This window comes from Mustela erminea, chromosome 7 (assembly GCF_009829155.1).
Source record: "Mustela erminea isolate mMusErm1 chromosome 7, mMusErm1.Pri, whole genome shotgun sequence".
NCBI lineage: Eukaryota > Metazoa > Chordata > Mammalia > Carnivora > Mustelidae > Mustela > Mustela erminea.
Window position 1 is genome coordinate 42331584 of NC_045620.1, and position 25697 is coordinate 42357280.

The window sequence follows — 25697 nt, forward strand, 5'->3', positions numbered from 1 at the left end:
GCTGGTGTAAGCTACCAAATTCTGGAATGTTTGTTATGCAGCTCTGTTGTGGCAACAGCTAACTGATACATAAGGCTCCCCCAGAAGGAATGAAGGACAGCTTCCCCCACCAAGTTCACAGAGATATCAGAACTACTTACCAGGCTCACCCTTCTTCTTTGAACCAGACTTCTTCTTCGCAGGAGCTTCTTGCTTTGGTGCATCTTGGCTCTGGACCATATCTGCATTTTTGCCTTGGATAGGAGCTGACTCTGCCTTTTTACCCTGATTGACAGACGCATCCACCTTTTTGCCCTGGTTGGGGGACCCTTCTGACTTTTTGCCCTGGTTTGAGGTTCCCTCTGCCTTTTTGCCTTGATTGGGGGCCCCCTCTGCTTTTTTCCCCTGGCTCACAACACCCTCTGCCTTTGTGCCCTGATTAGCAACGGAATCTGCCTTTTTGCCCTGATTCTGGGCCCCCTCGGCTTTTTTGCCCTGATTCTGGGCCCCCTCAGCTTTTTTGCCCTGATTCTGGCCCCCCTCAGCCTTTTTGCCTTGATTCTGGGCCCCCTCTGTCTTTTTGCCCTGGTTGGGGGTCCCTTCTGTCTTTTTGCCCTGGTTTGGGGTTCCTTCCTTTTTGCCCTGGTTGGGGCCCCCCTCTGCCTTTTTACCCTGGTTGGGGGTCCCCTCTGCCTTTTTGCCCTGGTTTGGGGTGCCCTCCTTTTTGCCCTGGTTAGGGGCCTCCTCGGCCTTTTTGCCCTGGTTCTGGGCCACTTCTGCCTTTTTGCCCTGGTTCTGGGTCCCCTCGGCCTTTTTGCCCTGGTTCTGGGACCCCTCTGCCTTTTTGCCCTGGTTGGGGGTTCCCTCTACCTTTTTGCTCTGGTTCTGAACCACTTCCACCTTTTTGCCCTGATTGGGGCTCCCCTCTGCCTTTTTGCCCTGGTTGGAGGCCCCCTCTGACTTTTTGCCCTGATTCTGTGCCCCTTCTGTCTTTTTGCCCTGATTCTGGGCCCCCTCAACTTTTTTGCCCTGGTTCGGAGCTCCCTCTGCCTTTTTGCCCTGGTTGGGGGCCCCATCTGTCTTTTTGCCTTGGTTGGGGGCCGCTTCTGCCTTTTTGCCCTGGTTTGGAGTTCCTTCTGCCTTTTTGCCTTGATTCTGGGCCCCCTCTGCTTTTTTGCCCTGGTTTGGGGCCACTTCTACCTTTTTTCCCTGATTCTGGGCTCCCTCTGCCTTTTTGCCCTGATTCTGGGCTCCCTCTGCCTTTTTGCCTTGGTTGGGAGCCCCCTCTGCTTTTTTGCCTTGGTTGGGAGCCCCCTCTGCCTTTTTGCCCTGGTTGGGAGCCCCCTCTGCCTTTTTGCCCTGGTTGGGGGTTCCTTCTGCCTTTTTGCTCTGGTTCTGGGCTCCCTCTGCCTTTTTACCCTGTGCAGTGCCAGTGGCGGGGATACTGGCCTTGGCACCCACTGGGGGCACAACCACCATAGGCACCTCCTTGGGAGCAGTTTCTAAGATGGCAGCCTTGGAGGCAAGAACTTGGATGGAATTCACTACAGAACTGACTGCTGGTTCCACCTTTGCCACTTTTTTCTCCTTTTTCTTTTTGTCCTTAGGGGAGGAGGCGAGCTTCTCTTGGTGCATGGCTGGTACCGTGGCTATGGGGGCAATGACCACGGGGGACTGGACTGGGGTTGGAGCCACGGCCACTGCAGGTGCCCGCATTGGGTCTTTGAGAAGGATGGTCATGTTGGGGACTGGCTCATGGTCAGGTATCTTCCCATTAGGTTTATCTTCCTTTTTCTTGGTCTTTCCTTTCTTCTCCACTGTTTTCTCCTTCTTCTTCTTCTCCACTTTCTGGTGGTGAGTTTTCGCCATCTCCTTGCGCTGGTTGGCCAGGGCTTCTTCATAGGACGTCTCCTTCATGGAGAAGGTTGACACGAGGAAGATGCCAATGGCAGAAACAACCATGAATCCACCGAAGACCACAACCCCCAAGGTCTGAGTGTCGTAAATATCCATCCTGGCTTGCTTTCCTTTCACCTGCCAAATACATACATGTAGATTACTTTTTGCAGAAACTGCAGCATTTATTAGTTTCCATCCTCATCCCTACCCCCAAACTTAACCTTTCACTAATTCTTCAGACTGGTAAGTTCAAAGAAGAAACAAATTCCTGCAATCTCTGATGTCATACATTCCTTCCTGCCCCTCTTTAGAAGTGAGGCACCTTTAAAAAAAAAAAAAAAAAGATTTATGTATTTGAGAGAGAGCAAGCGAGCATGCACTCACAGGGTGGGGAGGGTACAAAGAAACTTAAGCAGACTCCATGCAGAGCCTGACGTGGGGCTCAATCTCAAGATCCTGAAGCCCCACGGGGGCTCGATCTCATGACCCCGAATCACAACCTGAGCCAAAACCAAGATTCAAATGCTTAACTGACTGTGCCCCCCAGGCACCCCCAGATATAAGTTTTAATGCAAGATATGAGCAGCCCCTGTTAGTGCTAGGATAGGAAGCAATAGAGCATCAGCAGCGTACAGGTCTGGACATGTAATACCCTGGAGACTCAGCAGTCCCAATCACAATTCAATAGATTCTCTACTGCAGGGGTCAAAGATGCACATAAACACATGCATGGACAGGGGTGAGCAATGGGGAGTGGTGAGGACTGTGGCAAGAATGTCCCAGCAAATTAGGGGGAAAGCGTCACCCAGCTATAGCTGATTGTTGTAGAAATGTGAGCGCCATGTTGAGATATCGCTTACTTTTTCAAATTAGTCTAGAAATCTTTTTTTTTTCCTAAAGTGAAATCAATGGATTAAAAATAAAAATACCATGTAAACTAAACCAAGTCCTTCTACAGGCTTTCAACTGCATGCGCTCTGGCCAGCAGGCCCCTGGCACACCATCTCTACTCTGTTGTCTCCCTTCCCCAGTGCTGTGATAAACGCGATGACCAAGGGTCAGAGACAATCCTTCAGAATCCTGGAAAGCGATCAAAAATTTGTTGAGAAAAAAATGGCCCTCAGGATAGTTCCTAAAGAGTTGCAAAACTTGTGGGGTGCCCGTGTGGAGTTGATTGAGGGTTGGACTCTTTATTTCAGATCAGGTCATGATCTCAGGGCTGTGAAATCAAGCCCCGAGTCAGGCAGGCTCAGTCCTGGGCATGGAGCCTGCTTAAGATTCCCGCTCCCTCTCCCTTCCCCCACTTCTCTCTCTCTCACACACACAGGAGTGGCAATATTTGCAATCTGCACATTAGGAAACAGGAAGTCAGGGAAAGTACACCGAATAAGAGACCCCAGGTGTGGAATTTCATGGCTGCAGGCTGCAAAGAGGAAGGGAAACCATTGTCATCAGACCCAATCCTCACCCCAGGGAGGGAGCCCTTTGCCTGATGACATTTTCCAAACCAAGAGCACAAGCCACCTCTTTTCACTGCCTGTGGACCAGTCCACAGCTTCCTGGCTGCCTGCCCAGGCTGGGTCCGACTTCAGTGAGGAGCCCCAAGAGGCTTACTTATTTGGATCCATCCATCTTTTATCAACTAATTTTGATGCTACTATCACAGTCCCAGTCCCCTGAACAGATCCTAGGCCCCTGTAAAGAGGAGCAGTGGTGGAATTAGTGAACAGAAGACAAGTGTAAGAAGGCAGACAAGCTAAGGTGGAAAGAGGGAGGAGGGCGCAGAAGGAGAGAGGTCAACAGGCTCCCTTCCTGGCATGACCCCCACCCCCTGCAAATCTCTAGACGTTGGGGCAGGCCAGGTCCAGGCTTGTCAGTTGAGATTCCTCCTCCGTTGGGGACGGCAAGAGAGTGGGAAATCTCTCCAAAAAAAAAATCACAAAATCCAAATTCTCACAGTAGGGCATTTTAAAGAAGGGACAGAGAAGAGATTGTTTTACGTGTCTCAACATTAAGTTCAAAGAAGAATCGTTCTCATCACAGAACACACACAAAATTTCACTTTCTAAATAAGTCCCTTGCTAGAACAGGGTTTAAGGGACTTGTGACAAAAACTCCATGGCCCGTGCTCCCCCAGCCGTAACCCCCATCAGCTGTGGCTAAAACATTTATTTACCCCTGACTATCACCCTGGGTCTGCAGGACCAGGGAACCTTTTTATCACAGCCATAACCTTCACAAGTGAAGTGTGACGTGGATTCATGGAGCCTTCGAACCCTGGGCAAGTGGATTCTGACCTCTGGCTGTGGGTTCTGACAGTGGGAGCCACAGCCAGGTGCCCTCAGGAGAGGGTGTCCCAAATTAGCCTTTCTAGGAACACACTCACAAACGAGGTATAGGAAAGGAAACTGTACCCTACTCGGTCCTGGAGGGAATCCAGTGGATGGAAGGGCAGGGACAAGAAGGTGTGGAACGTTCTACAGTCTCGGTGGACATCCATCCACTAGAACTCTGGGTCCTCACAAGGACCTCTCCAAACTTTGCCAACACAGACACGTTCAGGTACAAACACCACATTATAATCACTGTAGGAGTCTATTCTGATGACAAAAGTCCTCTGACACACTCCCCTTCTTCTGAGGCAGTGCGATGCCAGGGGTCTGAGTCACGCCATGAGCCCCAAGCAGCTTCTCAGCAACTACCCTCCAAGAGCCATCTCCCGGGGAGCTGCAGGAGGGTCACGGTGCTGACGCGGTCACCAGGCTCTTACAAAGCAGGGTCTGTTTCCTGCTGAGCATTGTAGGATTGGGGCAACCTTGTGGTGGAGGCAAAAGAGCCAGGGCTGAAAAAAATCGCCTTGAATCTTACTCAAGTTAGGCCAATATGGGATACAAAAATATATCCTCTGTTGGGAGCACAGACTCCACAAAAGCTAAGCTGGGGAGAATATTTCTTCCTCTGCTGCACACACAAATGTATGTTTGATGGCAGCCCAATATGTCTTCCAAGTTTGGCAGAACGGGCTGCTCGAAAAAGAAACCCTATTCCCCACCACTAATTTCTGAGTTAGAATTTCGTTAAAAGAAATCTTTCACAGGAAAAATGAAAAGCCCTAGTCTTGATAAGTAGTACCCCGAAACATTTACAGTGAAGGCCATATCCCCACAGACAGCAAGGAGTGCCAAGGGAGAGGCAGCCATCTTGTTGCTCGGCAGTTGGCTTGGGTGGGGCAGGAACATCACGGAGAGATCCCAGACTCACAGGGGTGAGAACACCAGGGTTGCCTCCTGAGTGTGCTCTTGACACCAGCATTCTGGGGGCTTTGCTTCTGAAATTCATGCTGTCACAAAAGGACCCCCAGCAGGAATGTCTCTCTGGGTTTCCCACAGGCCAGGCCCAACTGGGCAAAGAACAGGGCCAGCTATGTGACCATCCACATCTTGTATGGGCTGACCACAGAGAACCTATGTTCGATGGCTTTGGGAGAGGTCTATAAACTAGGTGCTTGTACTTACTATTGCTAGTACACTTAAGAGTGTAGAGCAGAAACGTCAAGGTTCCAGGAGAGAAGGAAGCAAGAGGCCACCCAAGGCTTGGGGACCACTCCCAGGCTCAGCTGGTGGAAACTCACTGACCTACCTTGAGGGTCCTGAGAGAATGGATTTTCTTCCATTCCTAGGGAGTAAGGATTTAGGGAGCAAATGTGAGTGGAAGCCCTCAGTTCTTTAGACATGACACACATCTGCTAACTCGTGTGGCCCACCTACCTGGTCCAAATTGGCCACTTCAGGCCAATTTGGCAATTGGGATTTGAGTAGGTTTTGTGAAGAGACCCTTTAAAGCACCCCCAGGGCCGGGTCTCATCACTGAGCAGCTCCTCTGCTGTGGGCCAGGGGAAGGGAAACTAGTGAGGCAGGGGTGTGCTGGGCGGGTGTCCAAGAGAGCAAGTCTCTAGATTCACTTTCTGGGCACAAGGTGACTAGCTAGGAAGATACAAAACTAAAACAAAGTGACAATAAATCAGAGACCCTAGCAGATACGGCCACATCAGGACTACCATCTCCTAAGGTTTTTTTGCAGAGGAGAGAATAAGAAGTGGGGAAGGGACGGGGTGGGGGGTAGAGAATCTTAAGCACCCATACCCAGAGTCAGACACGGGGCTCCATCTCACGACCCTGAGATCATGACTTAAGCCAGAATCAAGAGTCAGATGCTTAACCGACTGAGCCACGCAGGCGCCACCCCCTCTATGTCTGATGGTTTTCAAGTATTGTGAAAAATACTGTGACCATCCGTTTTCTACCACCCCAGCTCTCGTGTCACAGGGCTCTGAAGTGGTGTTGATTGGGGTTGGAGGGGGGCTAACTGGGCTCACCTCTGAGTCTCCACTTCTATCAGACGCCATGCTGACCATAGGTTTTTTGGTAGAAACATTTCATCAGGTTAAGCTATCTTGAATTCCTAGTTCCCTTTTCTTTTCTTCTTCTTCTTTAACAATTGGGTACTGAATGTTAGCAAATGCTTTTTCTTTACCACTTGACATTTTCTCTAATCTGAAATGGGTTGAATCACAATAATATATGTTCTAATGTTAACTCACAGATGGTTCGTATGGTATAAACGCTTCTTGATGTTGGGCCTTTTTTTTTTAAATGTATCACTAGATTTGTTCACTTTTTTTTTTTTTTTTGGTGAGATTTGCATGTGTGCTCATAAGTGAGAGAAATCAGGTGTCATTCTTATGACCCAGTTCTTATGTGATCTTGGTAGCAAGGTCACCCACAGCTCATAAAATGAGCTAAGGATGGTCCCCTTCCCCCTGTTCTTTGTAGGTTTGGTGGAATCTGCCTGTAAAACTGTCAAGATCTATATTCCCAGCTCTGTTCTTGGTGGTGGGGGAAAGAGGGAGGGAGGTGAATTTTAAGTGCTAATTTAATTTAATTTTTCCACTCGGTTTTATTGAGATAGGACACAGGACAGTTCTGTGTAAGGTGTATAGCACAATGCCTTGACATATATAGGGAGAAAGAAATGATTCCCACACTAAGTTCAGTTAATCACATCATCTCATATAGAGACAAAAACAAGACAGAAAAAAAAGGAAAAACATTCTTTCCTCCTTGTGAGGAGAGCTTCTACTCTCTTAACGACGTTCAGACACGCCACACACAGCGATGTTAGCTTAGTCATCATGCTGTCTGGTACGTCCCTGGCATGGAGTTATGTCGTAAGTGGGTGTCTGTACCTTCTGACCCTCTTGCTGCAATTCCCCCTCCCCCTGCCCATGGTAACCATATGTCATCTCTTTTTCTAGGAAACTGGTTTTGGGTTGTTGTTGTTTTTTGTTTTTTTTTTCCTTCAGATTTCACATGTATGTGAGATCATATGAATTTGTCTTCCTCTGTCTTGTTTCCCTTCGCATAAGGCCTGCAAGGTCCTCCATGTTGTCACAAATGGCAAGGTTTCCCTTCTTACGGCTGAATAATATTCCATGGTGAGCGGGCACACATGAGTATGTGTGCAAGTGTGTGTGTGGCACAACTTCATCTACTCATCTGTGTATGGACTTAGGTCGTTTCCGGGTCTTGGCTGTTATAAATTGATGATTCAATTTCAATGATGATTCTAGAACCAGCTTTTTGGGTTTGTGATCCAGCATACCCAATTAATTTTCATTATTTCTTCTTCTCATTTCTATTGGTTTATTCTGTTCTTTCTAACTTTCTGACATAGACATTTATTAATTTCCAGGCCTTTCTTTTTTCTTGCAGCAAATACTTAAGGCAATAAATTTCCCTCTAAGTACTGCTGTGGCTTCATCTTACAAGCTATAGCACACAAACACTATTTTCACAGACTTGTGAGGTAGCCGTGTCCTTAACTCCCCTAACACTGGGGAGTTTTGAATTATCATTGACAGTTCCTCATTTAACTGTGCTGTCATCACAGACTGTTCTGTGTGATATGGGACAAAGCTTTCAGACTTTTAACCAGGATCCAGACATATTAATAATTTTTTCCATGACCCAGGATGCAGAAACATACACATTAGCATTTGTATATGTGTGTATTGTGACATACAACATATAAATAATGAGCTTTCATGAAATAATACTAGTACACAGATGCACCAGTATTCTCTACACCATTAAAACATTTGAAAAGGTTTTTTGTAACCAATTAAATTGATTTTGAGGCTCAACATACTGATTTAGACTATGGTATTTGGTATATTTTGCTAGACTGTGGTCAATTTTTATAAATATGCGTGTACTCTGGAGTGTAGGGTTCTATGCGTATCCTTAGTTTGAGCTTAATAATGTTTTATAGAACCCTGTTTTGCCAGCTCAATCTAATAGCTATTGAGAACTCTTAATATTTCATACCATGATCATGGACTCAGCGGTTTCTCCTGGAAATCTGTCAATGTAGGCTTTATTTGAAGGCCATCTCATTAGCTGAACTTCAGGTCAGCATTGTTACATCTTCCTGATACAGCCTCTGCTATTTCCCCCTATTATATAGTGACCTTCTTTATCCCTAAAAATGAGCTTCTTTTTCCCCAGGAAAGTCTAGTTTGTCTGATTATTTAAAAAGTTATACCAACTTTTGGGAGGTTAATATTGGCCTAGAATAGTTTTCTATTCTTTACTTTCAACCTTTCTGTGTTCGTATGTTTTAAGTAGAACTCTTAAAAATAGCATAAAGCTGGATTTTATTTTAAGACCAATGTAGCAATTTGTCTTTTTAACTGGTAGGTTTAATTCATCAACGCCTATTGTGATTTCCTATATAATTGGACTCATTTAAACCTTTATTTTGTCATTCCTATTTATAATCCTTCTTCCTTGCTTATTCTGCCCTAACCCCCTTTATTTCTGCATCTATTGGACTATTAAGGTTTTATCTCCTTTTCCTCTATGGTGTTTGGAAGTTAATACATGCTGTTCTTACTATTTTTTTAGTGACTACTGAACTTGTAACTAAAAAGTTTTTTAAAGATTTTGAGAGAGAGAGAGGGGCGCCTGGGTGGCTCAGTGGGTTAAGCCTCTGCCTTCAGCTTGGGTCATGGGCTCAGAGTCCTGGGATCGAGCCCCGCACTGGGCTCTCTGCTCAGCAGAGAACCTGCTTCCCCTCCCCGCCGCCCCCCGACTGCTGCTCTGCCTACTTGTGATCTCTGTGTCAAATAAAATTAAAAAAAAAAAAAAAAGATTTTGAGAGAGCACATGCATGCACACATACATGAGTGGGGGGGGAGGGGCAGAGGGAGAAGGCTCCCCGCTGAGCAGGGAGCCTGATTCAAGGCTCGATCCCAGGACCCCAAAATCATGACCCGAGATGAAGGCAGACACTTAACCCACTGAGCCACCCAGGCATCCCTAATCAAAATGTTTCTAACATACATCTTTGACCTCATTTCATGTGTCTCCAGCCACATCCTCAACAGCAGCAGAACTGGAGAAGGTCTGATGTCTGGTGCCCTTCCAACTGATATGAGCCCCTTTTCCAACCTGATGCATCCTCCCCTTCTCCATCACACCCCAGACCTACTCCTTGTTTTTCCTCAGACAGTTTATGTGTGCATTCCCTAAATGTTGACCAATTTATTCGTGGACCACTGCTTCTTGCAGCTTACCCCCTTCTTTCCAAAGTACATCCTTGACCAGCCCTTTCAGCAATGAGCAGCTCTGGATCAACTTTTTCAAGTCCTCACAGACCTGCAATAATGTCCTTATTCCAGCCGCACTCTTCATGAATGGATTAGCTGAATACAGAATTCCATGCTGGCAGTCCTCTTCTCTCACCACTTTGAAGATACTATTTTATCTGTCTTCCTGTCTTCTGGCTCTTTCTGGTGGGGGAGGAGGAGTTATTATTGGGAAACACACTATTCATTTGTTGTTCCTTTATGACACCTCTAAAAAAAAAAATCTCTCAGAACTTTTAAGATTCACTTTTGGGGTTCTAAAGACTCAACAAAATATTTTTAGGCATGTATCTTTATCTTTTTCAGACTCATTGCGCATCCTGAGCTTGAGGGCTCACATTTTTCATAAATTCTGGAAAACCCCAGGCCACTTTGTTCTTCGAAAATGTTCTTGCTCCTTCTTTGTGGCAGGATTCCTAATTAGACCTCAAGCTCTCCGTGTTGCCACTTGGGAAAACTCCTCAGATATATGATCCACTTCTCCAATGGTCTCTTCAGCTGAATCTAACCAGCTCTATAATCAGTCCTTTGAATAAACAATTTGTTTTCAAGTTGGCCTGGTTTTTTCCCTGGTATTATTTTTCCCATATTATTTTTTCCATTAATGTTTTTCATCACCCACTTTAATGCCTTAAATAGTGATTTTGTGTCACATCTTTGGTGGGACTTTATCAGAGGAAATCCTGTCTGGGCTGAGTTGTGGGCTTGTCTTAGAGCAGTTTAATCTTTGCTTCAACCAGGCCCTCAGAAAGAGAAAAGCCATGGACTGATTTTTACACAAGGCATAAGCTTCCCAAAAGCAGGTTCTCATGGAGACTGACTTGGCCCCAGGACAAAACAGATAAGCTCCTGGGTCATCTCCCCTGGCCACTAGGTTGCCCTTCCCTTGAGAGTGCCGCCCTTCAAGGGAGCGAGTTTCACATGAGAGGATGAGGGGAGGCTCAGGTCCCATCCCCCAACAAACGAGCCCCCTGTTCCCATGGGGTCACCTAGGCCCAAGACCTAGGTGACTCCAGCTGACAAGACTCCACCCACACCCAGGGTCAGCTTACTTCTAGGCCTCCCTCATTCCCCTCGCCCTCCATTTATAGCCCCTGGCAATCTCTCTTAGTACTAACTTATAAGCTTAGCTATGCTTTTTTAGAGAATGTTTATTAACTTTAACATTTCTAAGTGTCTGGAGAAGAGGGTTTTCAGATCACCTCATCCAAATACTAAGTGTAATCTCTGATTTTTTTTTTTTTAACCCAGAGAAACTAAGAGAAAATTCCGTCACTAAACAACATATTCTGAAATAATTTATTTCATGTTTTAAGAGAATGGAAACAACTTTAACAAAACAATGCTGTACTCATTTTGAAGAAAGATGAAACACTAAAAATAGAAATGTACTCTATTATAAGCCTTTGCTTATTCATCGGCTAGTTCAGATTCAATTTCTATGCCTAAGGAAAAAAAGAAAGAATTGACAAGTTTTTGTGTTTCTCCAAAATAACAGTCTTTCGAAAAGTAAGTACTTCAAAAGGCCTAAATCTTCCTAGAGCTTACAGGCTGCCCCTCATCAATGAAGACAACAGGCCTCTAAGGTAGGAATCCAGAACCCTGACTTCTCAAAATGATGACAGTTAAGATGTGCTGGCCCACGACAGAATTCTTAATGGGCCAGACACCAGGCTCCCAGAAAGCAGGGACCAGTCTCTTTGGTACTGTATCCAAGCAAACCTCAGCACATCAACACTCCCAAGTGCACGATGAAAGAAGGTTCTACGGAAAATTCCATTAGGATAGGAGTTGCGCATTAAATGGCTGTAAGGATGACATCCAAACAGAAAAACATGGGTATCCTGGCAGAGGAAAATAATGCACACTGTGGGGACTTACATGCTTTTGGAAAGACTTATTTCTTGATTCTTCATAGTTTTCCCACCATTGCAAATGTGGTAACTGTTTCATTCTGTTTGGTGTTGGTATCCAGAAACGTAACAGATTTCTGCAGGGTGACTTTGCCCCTCCAACAACCTCGCTTAATTCTAGGACACCTCCTTAGATTTTTAAAAATATTTTCTACATACATAAGCATCCTACCTGTGGATCATGTCTTTGTTCCTTTCTCCCCAATCTTCCTATCTTTGGCTTCACTTTTTCTTGAATTTTCCTTCCAACACAGTACTAAAGAGAAGGAATGACGGCAGCCACCCTGTTTTTCCTTATCTCAAAGGGAAAGATTTTGATGTCCTGCTGGTTAGTGTGATGTTTGCTTTTTGTAGATATCTTTTGTTTATTTCAGGTTCTTGGTTCTCTTCTTGGTTCAGCATCTAAGTTATATTTTCCTAGAAGTTTATTTATGTTGTCAGAACTTGCAGAACTCTTCCCATGTGGAGATGTTTAAAAAAAAAAAAAGAAAAAAATGTTCTTCCATATATGATGTGTGTAGAGCCCCTTCCTCGGGATCCTTCAGATATTTTTAATAAACATCTACAACACTGGATTTTATTTCATTTATTTTTATTTAGCTCAAGTTGTTCGTCCTAACCACTTACCTTTTTAATGTCTACTACATCTGTAGTAAAGTCCCATATTCCATTCTTGAGAAGATTTTGCCTTTTTCTTGGTCACTTTTGCTTGATACCTGTCAAGATTACTCATCTTTTCTAAGAATGAAATCTTGGCTTTGTTGGCTTCATCCATCTACTTACTTGGTTTCGGTTTCATTCACCCCTTCTCATCCATACTTTCTTCAGACTGGTTTCAGTTTATTTTGTCTTTTGTAACTTCTGGAGAAGGATACTTACTTATAGCCCACTACTTTTCATCTTTTCTTTTCTGATGTATTTAAAGGTACATATTTTCTTGTAAATAATACTTCAGCTACATCCCACTAGTGTAGAATTTTCATTACCACTCCATTTCCCCTTTTACCGACCTAGTTAAAAGCATACTTTTACAAAATTTCCAAAAGTGGAGATTTTCTATTTCTTTTTATTCGTGTTTCCAGTTTACTAAACTGTGGTGAGATTACCTGCTCTATATAATTTCAATCCTTTGATATTGGTTGAGACTTACTTTAAAGCCCCAGATATGACCAATCATTGAAATTTTTGAAGCCAAATATGTGTTAGTTGGCCGCAATGTTTTATTTATATACAGTCCTGGACTATATACAGTCTTTTGTTCAAAGTTCTAATCATTGATTTTTGCCTGGTTAGCTGTCAATTACTGACTGGATATGCTAAAAGTCTTTACCATGATTACAGATTTGACCACTGCTTGTGGTTCTGTCAATTTTTGTTTTATGCATTTTGTGATTTATTAAGATGCACTTAAGAGTTAAAACTGGCATTATCTTTAAGCCAAATTAAACTCTGATCACTATTAAGTGTGCTTTCTCTCTAGAATACTTTCTGTGTATGTGACAAAGCCTCTTTTATATAACAATAATATAACACCAGTTTTCTTTTGTTTTCTTCTCTTTCTCTTTCTCCCTTTTTTAAAAACATATTTTATTTATTTATTTATTTGACATAGAGAGAGAGAGAGCGAGAGAGACAGTGAGAGAGGGAACACAAACGGGGAGAGGGGAGGGTAAAGCAGGCTCCCTGCTGGGCAGAGAGCCTGATGTGGGGCTCTATTCCAGGACTCTGGGGTCATGACCTGAGCCTAAGGCAGACAGCGGCTTAACAAATGAGCCACCCAGGCGCCCCATTTTTTTTTTTTTTTTTTTGCATTAAGTAATCCTTATGCCCAGCGCAGCGATTGAACTCACGAACTGGAGATCAAGAGTCCTATGCTCCACTGACTGAGCCATCCAGGTGCCCCCATACCAGTTTTCTTTTAATAGACTTTCTACAATACATCTTCTATCTTTCATTTTCAACCTGTCTCCTGTATACAGCGCAAGAGTGGATTTTTAAAACCCAGAATGTTATCTTTATGTTTTAACTGCAGTTTTTAATCAAGTTATACTAAATATGAATGCTGATACATTTGAGCTTTAATCTATAATCTATTTTGTGCTGTTTTCCCATCTGTCCTTTCTTATCTCTTTTTAAAAAAAGCATTCCATTTTCCCCCCCTTCTGCTTGTACAAAAGACAGTTTCTATTCTTTAGTAATTACTGTTAAAAAGAACATGCAGGGTTCCCCAAGTTCAAAGTTAAATGAGTCTACCCTTTCCCCTAACTCCATTATCCCTTCTGCCTTCAATGGTACAACGTTTTCCTGTATTTAATACTCTCCCTTTTCCAGCCACCACCCCCACACCAAACGATACTATTATTCTTTTACATGTGTTTACAGGGGTCCAAATACTTACCACCCTCTTTACTCCTTGCTTATACAGCTTACTCCTCCCATTTGCCATTGCTTGACCTCCAAGAGCATCCTGCGGAATTTCCTTTAGCAAGGAAGGGTCTGTCACTAATGACCTGTCCTGGTTTTTGCCTTAAAAGGGATCTGGGTTTCTTGATTTTGGACTTCTCCCGGCTTCTGGTTCCTCTATCACTATACTGCCTACATATGGGTGTTTTCTCCTTTTTTGGATGGGTGCCTCATCTACTCCATAAAACCCTCAGGCATCATCTCGCCAATACTGGCTCTGGCCCACGATCTCTCTCCTCTTCCCGAATCCCAATTAGACACTCTTCTCAGTCTACCCTCCTTGATTCTTAATCGGTCTTAGAAATTATTCATCTATTTGGGTTTCGAGATGAAATCTGTACATTTTATTCTGCTCTTTCAGTTCACTTTTTCTCTTCAATCTGCTGGGTTTTTAATTACAATTATCGAGCTGCTCATGTCTAGCGGTTGTCCCTGCTTCCTTTTTAAATTCTGCTAGGTCGTTTTACAGTTTCCTTGATGTGTATGTATTTTCGATCTAGTCTATTACTTGAAGTATAGTAAGAGGCATTGTTTACAATCTCAGTCAACTCCTCCACGGTCTCATATTTTCACAGATCTGCTTCTGCTGGTCCCCATTCACAGTATTCTGTATTCCTTGGGTTTACTTATTCCTAACTAGGGACTGCTCACTTTCCTGTGAAAATTACACATGGGGCTTCACTACGCCTGGAATAAAGGAGCAGTCCTTCAAAGATCTGCTCATCTGCTCACTTGCAAGATGGCCCAGGAGCACTGTCTGTGCAGGTCGACTCTAAAATAAAGAATTTAAAAATCGGCTGGAGAATTTCCTTCCACTTAGGTCATGGGATGTGCAAGAGGTACAACTTGTGAGTACCAGCTCTCAGGAGGGGAATGGGCTTATTTCTGGGTTGCCTTCACCCTGGACGCAAAGGAGCTCTCTGTGGACCTCTCAGTAGGCAGGTTCTTCCATCATACTGCCCCCTGTGCCCAGAGATGTCCTCAAAATTCAGAATTTTCCTCATTTACCAAATGCCCTTGGGGTTGGGCTTACTGTCCAAGGTCACTCCTTTCACTGAGGTTTTGGTTTCCTCATTATCTTCCAAGAGTAAATAACTCAAGTGTCCACAGTTAGATGAATGGACAAAAAAGAGGTGGTATACTTTACACACACACACACACACACACACACACACACACACACACTCACACTGGAATATTACTCAGGCAAAAAGAATGAAATCTTGCCCGTTGTGAAAACACAGTCGCACCTTGAGGGTGTTAACGTTGATTGAGATAAGCCAGATGGAGAAAAACAAATACCACATAATTTCACTTGCAAGTCATTATCTAAATCACAAAAACTAACAATCCAAACCAAACTAAACCCAGATTCGGTTACAGAGAACAGAGTGGTGGTTACCAGAGGGGAGGGAGGCTGGGAATGGGAGGAGGTGAAATGGTCGAAGAGAATCAAGTGGGACAAACTTCCAGTTACAAGACAAATGAAGTCCTGGGGATGTGATACAGAGCATGGGGAATACAGACAATAATATTGTACCAACTTTGCACAGTGGCAGACAGCAACTGAACTTATCCTGTGATCAGTTCTCAGTGTATGCAAATCACTGCTGTACACATGAAATAGAATACTGTATTTCAATTACACTAAAATAAAAAAAGAAAATATCTTCCAAGCCATTCCATGCTTTTCAGAAGGTGCTTTTTATCTGTTATATAGCACTGGGCCTGCACCACCCCCAACCTCATTCAGAAGACTGGTCCAGACCACCCAATCACCAGAACACAGTGGCCCCTCACTTCTTGGGGCTACTGACATTTGGCACCATTGTGCCAAGAGACACTGATGTTTGGCATTCCTAGCCAAATGAAATCCCAGCCAACCAAGCTCTCAAAAGAAAAAGGTGATCATCCCCGCTGTGTGACAGCAGGGCTGGCAGTGCTGCTAGGGAAGCTTCCAAATCGAGACCCGGATAGACATCCATCCCAGGAAGAGGGGAGTCTGCAGTCCACCCCCATCCCAGGAAGAGGGGAGTCTGCAGTCCACCCCCACTGACCTGGGTGGGGTCTGCACACGGATTCCAGGAGGTGGAAGAAACTCCAGGTTAGAAAGGTGGGGGTTGGGGCTGAATGACACCTGGTATTCAACTGCTGCTCCTTTGTTTTTAAAAAATCCCCTTAAAGGCACCTGGGCAGCTCAGTCATTAAGCCCATGCCTTCAGCTCTCAGGTCCTGATCCCAGGGTCCTGGGATCCAGCCCCGCATCTGGCTCCCTGCTTCTTCCTCTCCCACTCCTCCTGCTTGTGTTCCCTCTCTCACTGTCTCTCTCTGCCAAATAAATAAATAAAATCTTAAAAAGAAGAAGAAGAAGAAGAAAAAGAAGTAGTAGTAGTAATAATCCCCTTATTACTCCAACACACATTACGTTAACCTGGGGCTGGGGCTCAGATAACTCAGTCCCCAGATCGAAGTTCTCCCTTCATTGCACAAAGAGGAGCTGCATTTCCACTCAGATTTGTGGTGAAGAGGAAGCATTTGCTCATCAGCAACAAAACCTGACCCTCTTCCATGAGCCTTTTGCAAAAGCCCACCTCGGATTAACGAATTCCATGGCCAAATGTTCCCATCCCAGTGACAACTGGGAAGTGCGGTAGGAATTATTTCTTATTAACAGCGACGGTAACTCAAACTTCATTCTGGTTCCTTTTTAAAGTCGGCCTTTGTATAATATATTCCAAGCCCTCCGGTCCTGCTGATGGGAGGATACATGAGTCCCCACGCCTTGGGAAAAAGTCTGGCCTCTCTTTTAAAGCCCAGCATATGCCTCCTGGAGGCTTGCCTCTCTTTTAAAGCCCAGCATATGCCTCCTGGAGGCTTGCAATCCTGCTCCTAGGGACAGAACTAACAGCCATGTGGATCAATGGTCATCACACCGAGGGGCAGGACTTTATATTTCACAATATCATGCAGTTTCTGCCATATTACATATGGAGCCCCCAGTTAACTCTCCAAGTACCCACACAGAGTGGAACAGGCACAGGTGCAAGACTCACAAGCCAGAGCACCCACATGACAATGACCGTGAACCACCAGGAGGCTGACAGAGTAGAGCACTCCCACCCACCACATCCAAGGAAAGGCCCAAGAGGGCACGGGCTGCGTGGGCTGCGTGATTCCATCTATACCTCGCGTTCAAACACAATGGAGCGAATCCGTGTGCCAGGAACCAGCAGAGCCGATACCCTTGGGGCTGGGCAGTGGCTGGAGGGGGCAGAAGAGGAAACTATTGGGGGATATTTCTTGATCTGCTGGTTCAACAGGGTGATTGGTTTGTGGCAGTTTACAACTGGGCTGCAGACTTGTGACAGCACTTTTCTGTGTGTGTAGTTTAGTTAGTTAACTAAAGTAAACTAACTACTTTAGTAACTAACTTTAGTTAGTTTACTTTAGTTAGTGTAGTTTACTTTACTTTTTAGTAAAGAGCTTAAAAATATATATGCCCACTGTGGTGGCAAACCGTATCACATGGAACTTGAAGGCAGAGCGTCTTTGGTTGCTGGAGCATATGGTCCTGTCACTGCTGCCACGTCGCAGCCCTCTCCCAGGCAATGTGGCATTGCTCCCGCCCCTGAAGAGCTGGGTGACTGGGGCCAAGGTGGGGGAAGGCAGTCACCTCCTGCCCCAACCTCACGACCCATGGCCATGCCCACCGCACTGTCCTGCGCAGCAACTTTTTAAAAATCCAACTGTTCAGAAAAAGTCTCCAACTTCATAAGCTCCCAACTTTAGGAGGGAAGCAGATTAAGACAGGAAATAGCGGCTGGGCTTCAGAGTCATGGCTGAAGTTGACCCTTTTCATTGTCCCTTGACACGACACTGTTTAAGACTTCCTTAAGGGGATCAATAATTCATTTATTTTTTAGCACTGACTCCTCTTCCTCAATCACTGTGATTGCTACTAAGCTCTGAAAATCACTATTTCTCTTCCTACTTACAACAAATTCTGAGAAGACAGAACGAAATGAAAGTGTATTCAATAAAAAAAAAGGCTCCATCTAATTCCTACTCAGCAGGAGTCTTAACTGACAAGAAAACAGTTTGGATGTAGTCAAGTGGCACATTTTAACCACTGAATGGCAGGTTCCAGAGAAACATACCACCTGGGCTTTGGGCAGAGCAAGCGTCTTCACCCTTCCAGGGAAAATGAGTAGGCCAGACGCTCCCATCTCAAAGGGCGAGGAATCCGGGATCAACTTTTCATTTCCTTGCCCAAAAGCAAAAGCAGGAAGAGGGGAAGGGAAACAAAAGGAAGGCGGCAGGCCAGGAATGGACGCTTACCAACCAGACCACCTGCCCCAACCACCTCCTCCGGCCTGCCCTGGCCTCCGCATGCCAAGACCTCCGAGGACAGCGAACTCTGTGCGAGAGGCAGGAGGCTCAGCTCCTCAGTGTCTGTGCTCCTCGAAGTCTGACTAAAAGAGAGAATAAAATGCCAACTACAAGAAAAGAATTTTCCTCCTACCACTAAGAAACACTTCTTGCTCACTAAATACAAAATCCTCCTCTTCTCAGAGAGAGCCAGCACATTGTTCAAAGTAAAAATAACATTTTCTTTCCTGGCGAGCGTGTTGTCACTGATACGCTCAGTTCTTCCCCAAGCCCCACCTAAGGCTCCTCAGGCACAGACGGGAATCGAGGGTGCTCGCTGCGTGTCCTCCTCCTAGAAGCGCGAGCAGCTGGGAAGGGCCCAGCCCCAGCGAGGCACCATGACAGGGACAGCGGGCTGTGGGGAGACAAGGCGCACGGAGATTAATGTAACTGTCCTGGAGGCTTACAGCAGCTGGGAGAAAGCCAATGCGCAGGCCTCCCACTAAGGGTCACTTCGAAGCCCTGGGCTCTGGGGGCAGAGCAGGAAACATCCCCATTCAATAGGGTTCCTCTGTGAACGTTGCTTGCAACCTCTCCACTGGAGCCAGGCTGGACGGAATCCAAAAATCACTTGGCTTCGTAATATGTTTTTTGTGTTTATATGTGATGCTCTAGGAATCCTGACTACTTCAGGCTAAACAATAATATACTCCTAGAACACGAACACGAGAAAATCCTCTCCCCATGAGCTCAGCGAGGACAGGCATCCACTGTGGGCCAGGCACTAGGGGTACCTCAGGGAAAGAGAACAGATGCATCCCTGCGTCGGCAGAGTGGACAAAGTCAGTCACGTATGTGACATGCCTGGCTGGCGATCACAAAGAGAAAGCGATACAGAGGAGTGGGACAGGGAGCAGGGATAAGAGTGGGGAATCGCTAGGGGCTGTCACTTTAAGTAGGGTAGTTAGGGAAAGAAGAATTCACTGACCTGAAGATGACCTGGCGCGGGGGTTGGGGGGAGCCACGTGGCCATCTAAGAAACAGTGTCCCATGCAACAGCATGTGCAAAGGCCCTGAGGCAAAAGCATGCCTGAGAAACAGAGGAGGCCAGTGGGACTGGAGCAGAGGATACGAAGCAGTGAAGCCCAGGTGAAAGCAGGGACCTTGGGGGCCACTATAAAGACTCTGGCCAAGGAGGCTCTTGAATAGAGAAGTGATATGACCTGCTCTGGAAACAGACTCAAAGGCAGAGGGTGAGGGCAAAAGCAGGGACACCTCCTCAGAGCCAATGAAGTAACCTATGAAAGAGAGGAGAGCAGTTTGGACCAGGGTGGTACCAGCAGAAGTGGTGAGAATGGCTGCGTTCTTGCTTTGTTTTGAAGGGGAGCTTTGCTGTTGGACAGGATACAAGAATGAGAAACCAAGGAATTGAGGATAAACCGAAGTTTGTGGCCTGAAAGATGGGGCCATCTGGCCTAGTTTCATTTTACATGAAGAAGAAACTGAAGCCCAGGAAGGATAAAAGTCAGGTCCAAGCTCGCACCACTTATTTCTGAGACTAGAACCCCAGCTACCGCTTCTCTCTCTGCCCCCTCCTGCAGCTAGCAGGAGACAATGGTGACCACTCAGGTCACACCTGGATGCCCTCCAACTCCTCTCTGCTCTCAGATGCCGAAGTAGACACGGCTCCCTTGAGGACTGCCAATACCAAGCACGTATCGTAAACCAGGATAGGATGCTGGTGAATGAGAGCCACAGGCCCTGCCTGGAGAGGATGACCAAGTCCAGGGCTGCCATGCAAGAAAGCAGACCTGTTGAGCAAACATTTTCATTCTCCCCAAAAGAACCCCCAAAACTAGATTTTTAATGAGAAAATTCTCCTTTAAAAGGTGGCTTTGTTGTTTAATAACATGAGGGCAGCCAAACAGATCTCATGTGCTGGCCAAGTTCAGTCTATATAGGGCCCCGTCCTGGAACCAGTCTCAAGATGGCCTAAAACACACCGGGTCCACTCACACCTTGTCAGGGCCTAGAATTACAGGTTTCGGTTTAAGATGGTCTTTTTTTTTTTTTTTTAAAGATTTTATTTATTTATTTGATAGACAGAGATCACAAGTAGGCAGAGAGGCAGGCAGAGAGAGAGAGAGAGGAGGAAGCAGGCTCCCTGCTGAGCAGAGAGCCCAATTCGGGACTCGATCCCGGGACCCCGAGATCATGACCTGAGCCGAAGGCAGCGGCCTAACCCACTGAGCCACCCAGGTGCCCCTAAGATGGTCTTTTATTCCAACCTTTGAGTCAGCAGATGACATTCATTATCACCATAAATAGCTGGTAACTTCCAGAACAATCTTAGTGAAACTCCTCTCCGACCAAAAAGAGAGTAAGCAGCTAGCTGCCCGTCATTCTAGGTTCTTTGTTAACTTTGGTTTTACCTTATTCTACATGGAGGACAAAGATAAGCCCACTAGTACAAGCAGGAATTCAAGAAGTCTTCCCAAATACTACCCACTGATCCCTTCAAAGTTGTATGGAGTAGAACAGAGCCCTGCAAATGACCCAGGAATCAACTTACGTCAGCCAAGCATGAAAACACCAAGACACTGCTATGGGTGAGGTTTAAGGGCCAGCAGCTATTCAGATCTTGCCAAACTAATCGAATTTAGAAATTACAAAACTTTCTTCATAAATCAAAGTTCCTCCCCACTGCTAGACAGTGGGATATACACGTCATTCATGGCACTTAAGGGAAACACATAAGATGTGTCTGGTTTTTATTTGGTTTTTTAAAAAGATTTTCTGAGAGAGGGAGAGAGTGTGCACATGCATGAGCAGGAGGAGGAGCAGAGGGAGAGGGAGAAGCAGACTCCCCCCTGAGCAGGGGGCCCAACAAGGGGCTCGATCCCAGGACCTGACCTGAGCCAAAGTTAGATGCTTAATCAACTGAGCCACCCAGGTACCCCAGATGGTTCTGGTTTTTAGATGTGGGAGCTGGGACGCAGGTTTCAGAAGACTTGTCAGAATTTGTCTGCCTAGGAAAACAGCCTCCTAGGAAGTCCCCAAGTTAATTTTCTATAATGCAGAATGGCCCTCGTGACCAGGCTCTCCCTTAGAATTAAATATTAACTTTCCCTACAAGCCATATGCTGTCAACCCGATACAGATTTGGGTTGGTCTGGATGACCATTCTGATGCTGTTGATAACAGGTTAGGAATGTTCCCCCTGCGGGAGGGCCACTATCTGTGCTGCTCCCCCACCTGCTTTTTTTTCTTGGTATGCAATTTGCGATGTACACAATGAGGCAGAAATCAATGCCTTCTAAGGGTGCTATCTTATTAAGGTGAAACCCATGAACTACCACTAGGCCACTGTTCTTGACATATAGAATGGGCATCTTACATGGTTCGACATATTTTTAAATGATCAAGAATGGAGACTTGAACGTTCAAAGAATTCCAACTACCTCGAACTCTTAAAAAAAAAAAAATGAAAGAAAGAAATTCCAGCTATCTCTAGATCAGCACTGTCTAGAACTCTCAGTGATAATGATCGGCTACTGAGCATGTGAAATACAGCTAGTGTGACTAAGAAACACTTTTTAAATTCTACTTGATTGTACTTGTTTTAAACTTAAACAGCTCTATGTGGCTACTGTACTGGACAACAGAGTTCTAGACCAGAGTCTCCTCACATGAGAAACAGGTCTCATTCATTTATATTTATAGTGTCTAAAGACCTAGCACACAGGAGACATTTGATAAAGAAATGAAAATACCTTCTTGCACTGAATACATCTCAGTCAGGTGTGTACTTTCTTCCTCTGAAGCTCTTAATTCTATTCTTGTAGCTCCACATCCTCCTGTAAGCAGTTACTATCCCAGCAAATGTGGGACTATCAGGTCCTGTGGGTGAACATTCAGAAGGCCACGCCCACGCTGTCCAGCAGCTGAGCAACAGGAACTGGCCTGACCACCGCCTGATCTGCTGCGCCTCCATGTTCTCATCCACAGAATGGGAACAACCATACCTATTCTATAGAATGGGGTGGCTGCAAGGCCTACATAGGTGTTGGTAACTTTGATTCTCAACAGTCAACCTTAAAAACCAAGCTGAGCTCAGCTTGAGTTGTCCAATGAAGTAGCAGGCTAATTAACAAGACTATCAGCAGGTACAGTGGTCTACCTCACTTGGTTAATTATCGTGTTATAGGCCAGGCCTTAACTACTACTGTAGGCCCGGATATACAGCTAGATAGCACAGTCTCTGCCTTCCTAACTCTGACCATTATTTTTTCCCTCCTGAAACAAGATTTTAGTGAACAAAAACCCACAGTCTCCAAAGACCTTTAGAGTCCCTGCCTAAGTGTCATTCATTATAATGTTAGAGTTCCCAGAGATAAAAGAACAAATAAGAGTCTGGGGTCCTGATACTTTTAAAAGGTGTCCCTATTATATAATAAACAAATATTCTGATTAGATCATTTCCATTCAACCACTTAGAATTTGATACTATATAATTAAAGCAGCCTGCTGACTTAGGGACCATTTCAGCAAAGAGCTTCATTGCTCAGATGTCACTCAATGATTCAGGATTTATCTAAAACCCTCCCATCACCAGCAAATAGTCATGCACCAAGGTACCACACTAACTTCTCTCTTTACAGACGTTCAGAGGCTGATTCCTAACTATGAAAGAAAGTAGTCCTATGACAGCATATGGTGCCTATGGCTCTCTATCCTCTCTCTCCAAACCTCAAGACACCATTCTTGTCCCTATCCCAGGCACCTTGCAAGCCACATGTGCATTGCTCCAGGTAAAGGTAAAACAGCCCAGTGGTAGGTGTCTCTCCACTTTTCCTCCTTTGCATAAATAGAGAGGGAAGTGGCATCTCCAGGACCTCAGAACTGGAAACTTCTTTCTGGAAAGGAAACAGGTTGGCAGCCCATAGGGGGGCTGACTTTTAGAAAGTTCATGAAGTAATTGAAACATCACCACCGAAAGCAGCATGCTTGCAGGATCACCAAGACTCCTCTGTTGTCAAGATTATGAGGAAGTTAGGAAGAGCACGCACAGAAGGAAAGCGTAAGGAGGGAGGCAGAGTCAATTGGAGAAAGCTCCCCGGCGGTGTCCGGCAGATGTAAAACGTGCAGCTGTCCCTCCTGAGTGCTGGAAAGAAGACCTCAGTCTCCAGAAACACCCAGCAGCCAGAATTCTAAAGAGATGTCTAGCATAGCACGTTGAGGCCCTAGTGGTCCCACTTCCCCAAACTCCAAAAAATACCATCCAGATGCCCCCACCCCACAGGTTCCCGCGCTGTAAGCAAACAGTGATGTGGGAGGCTCCCAAACACCCTTCAAAGTTTCATTTCCTTGGTGCTTCCCAGTCTGCTGACCTCCGACCTCCAGGAGCCATTGCCCAACTGCCTTCTGTCTGCACAAGGTCCTAGTTTTTCCCAGCACTTGCTGGGGAGGCTGCATTGATTCTACTGTGAGTGGGTGGTGTATCTCCAGATTACAGATGAGGAAACCCAGGTTCAGAGAGGTTAAGGGACTTACATAGAGGCTGGGAGCGGAATCCAGACCTTGGGACTTCTGTGAGCCCTGGGTGCTGAGACAGGCAGGCTGGAGGCAGAACCAGGCTCCACCTCCCTCAAGTGACCTGCAAGCCCCTAAAAACTCAGCCCAGCAGTAACAGGCAAGACTTGTTGACAACTTCCTACGCGTTCTGGGTCTTCACAGCTTTTCTCTTAAGAAGAAACGACTGGCATCTCCGTTTTTTTCAGACGAGGAAAACAGACACCTGGAGCGAGACAGCTTGGCCCAGGTCACCCTGAACGCTGCCAGGATTTCAGAAGCCCACTCCCTTAACCGTTACACCACAATGAGCTACCATTTATTATCTGTAGTCTGGGGAAGGATCCCTGACGCTTGGCGGACACCCTCTTGGAAGCGCGCACCCCAGTCCGTCCTCCCTCACCCAGGGTACGGTCTGGGGAGCCTGGAGGGCCGGGGCGGACGCCAGGCCGGGTGCCAGCGCGCTTGGCCGGCCGGGCAGGAGGTGCCCGCTTCCGCCTGGGCCTGGCACCGCTGGCCCATTCATCGTGGCCGGGCGGGGCGGACCAGGCAGGGCCCCGGTGGCCCCGTCACCCCGCTGGGCGCCTCGCGCCGGGCTCCGCGCGGCCCGGCCGGGGAAACGGTGCCCCCGGCCCCGCCGCCAGGGGGAGCAGGGAGCCGCCGCCCGCACTCCGGGAAGTTGCCACCGCGGCCGCCCGGGACGTCTGGACCCTGGACGGCCCCGGTCCTTGCACGGCGTCCCCCGCAGCCCCGAGTCCTAGGCCCGCCCTGCCGGGGGCTGCCCGTCCCCCCGCCGGAAGCGCCTCCAGGCCGCAGCCCGCAGGCGGGCGAGCTCGGCCCGCGGGCCCCCCATTCAATCCCGCCCTCCTCCCCCCGGCCGGCCCCCGCCGCCTTCCGCCCGCCCCCCCCCACCCCTCCAGCCCGGACTCCAGCCCGGCAACGTCATCCGGCCGCTTCCCGAAACTTAACCCCTTCCTCCGCCAGCTGTACGCCGCCCCGCCCCGCCGCCAACTTTCTTAGCCCAACTTCGGAGCGTGCGGGCCGCCCCGACGGCCCGCAGGGAGGGAGGCGTCGCCACGTCGCGCAGCGGAGCCGCCGCAGGTCCCCCCTCCCCTCACCCGACGGCGAGGGCTGTGAGGTCCACACCGCGGGGCGCGCTCGGCCGCCGCCCCTGCACGGGGTTCGCCCGGCACACGCCCCCCGGGGCCCGGCCCGACCCCGAGGGTCGGCGGCCGCAGCGACTGCAGGCGGCAGGCGGCGCCGCCGGGGGAGGGGCCGCCAATGAGACGTGTCACTCGCGGCGCGGCCGGCTCCGGCCCCGGCGCCCCGACGGCCCGGCCCGCGCGCCGCCGCCGCCGCTGCAGGGCCCGGCCAAGTTTCTTACCTGCAGCCGGAGACGCGGGAGGAAGAGCGAAAAGGCAGCAGCCGCCGCCGCCGCGGAACTGGGAGAGAGGAGCCGGCCGAGCCTCCGCCGAGAAGCCGCCCCCGAGCAGCTGCAGGCGCCGCGACCCCGACGCCGTCCGCCCCGTCCGCCGTCCGCTCCGGCCGGTCGCTGGCTGCGTGCGCGCGTGTGGAGTCGTGGCACTTTCTGCCTCGGAGCTGGCGAACGGCCCCCTCCGCCGGGATCGCCGCCTCCTGCCTTCCCCACCCGGGCCAGCCATTCATCGAGCCGCCTCTCCCCATTGGCCTGCGCCCCGCCACTCCGCGGGTCGCTGGCCAGTCAGAGAGCAGGCGGCCCAGCCGCGGCGGCGGCCATTGGGCAGAGAGGAGGGTCTCCGCCTCGGCCAATGGGAGAG

General features: G+C 47.4%; 1 protein-coding gene across 9 annotated transcripts in view; it reads right to left on the reverse strand.

Annotated features, from left to right (window-relative positions):
• RRBP1 (ribosome binding protein 1) overlaps window positions 1-25384 on the reverse strand; it is a 63060-nt gene extending 37676 nt beyond the window's left edge. For 5 of the 9 annotated variants that reach the window (XM_032351462.1, XM_032351467.1, XM_032351463.1 and 2 more), the window contains exons 1-2: window positions 25286-25384; window positions 141-2013 (exon numbers count right to left, since the gene is read on the reverse strand). In XM_032351462.1, coding sequence (XP_032207353.1) covers window positions 141-1992 — 1852 coding nt within the window. In that variant the 5' untranslated portion in view covers window positions 1993-2013; window positions 25286-25384. The remainder of the gene's footprint in view (window positions 1-140; window positions 2014-25285) is intronic. The other 4 variants (XM_032351468.1, XM_032351466.1, XM_032351465.1 and 1 more) reach the window with 4 other exon arrangements.
• Between the last annotated feature and the right edge of the window lie 313 nt (window positions 25385-25697).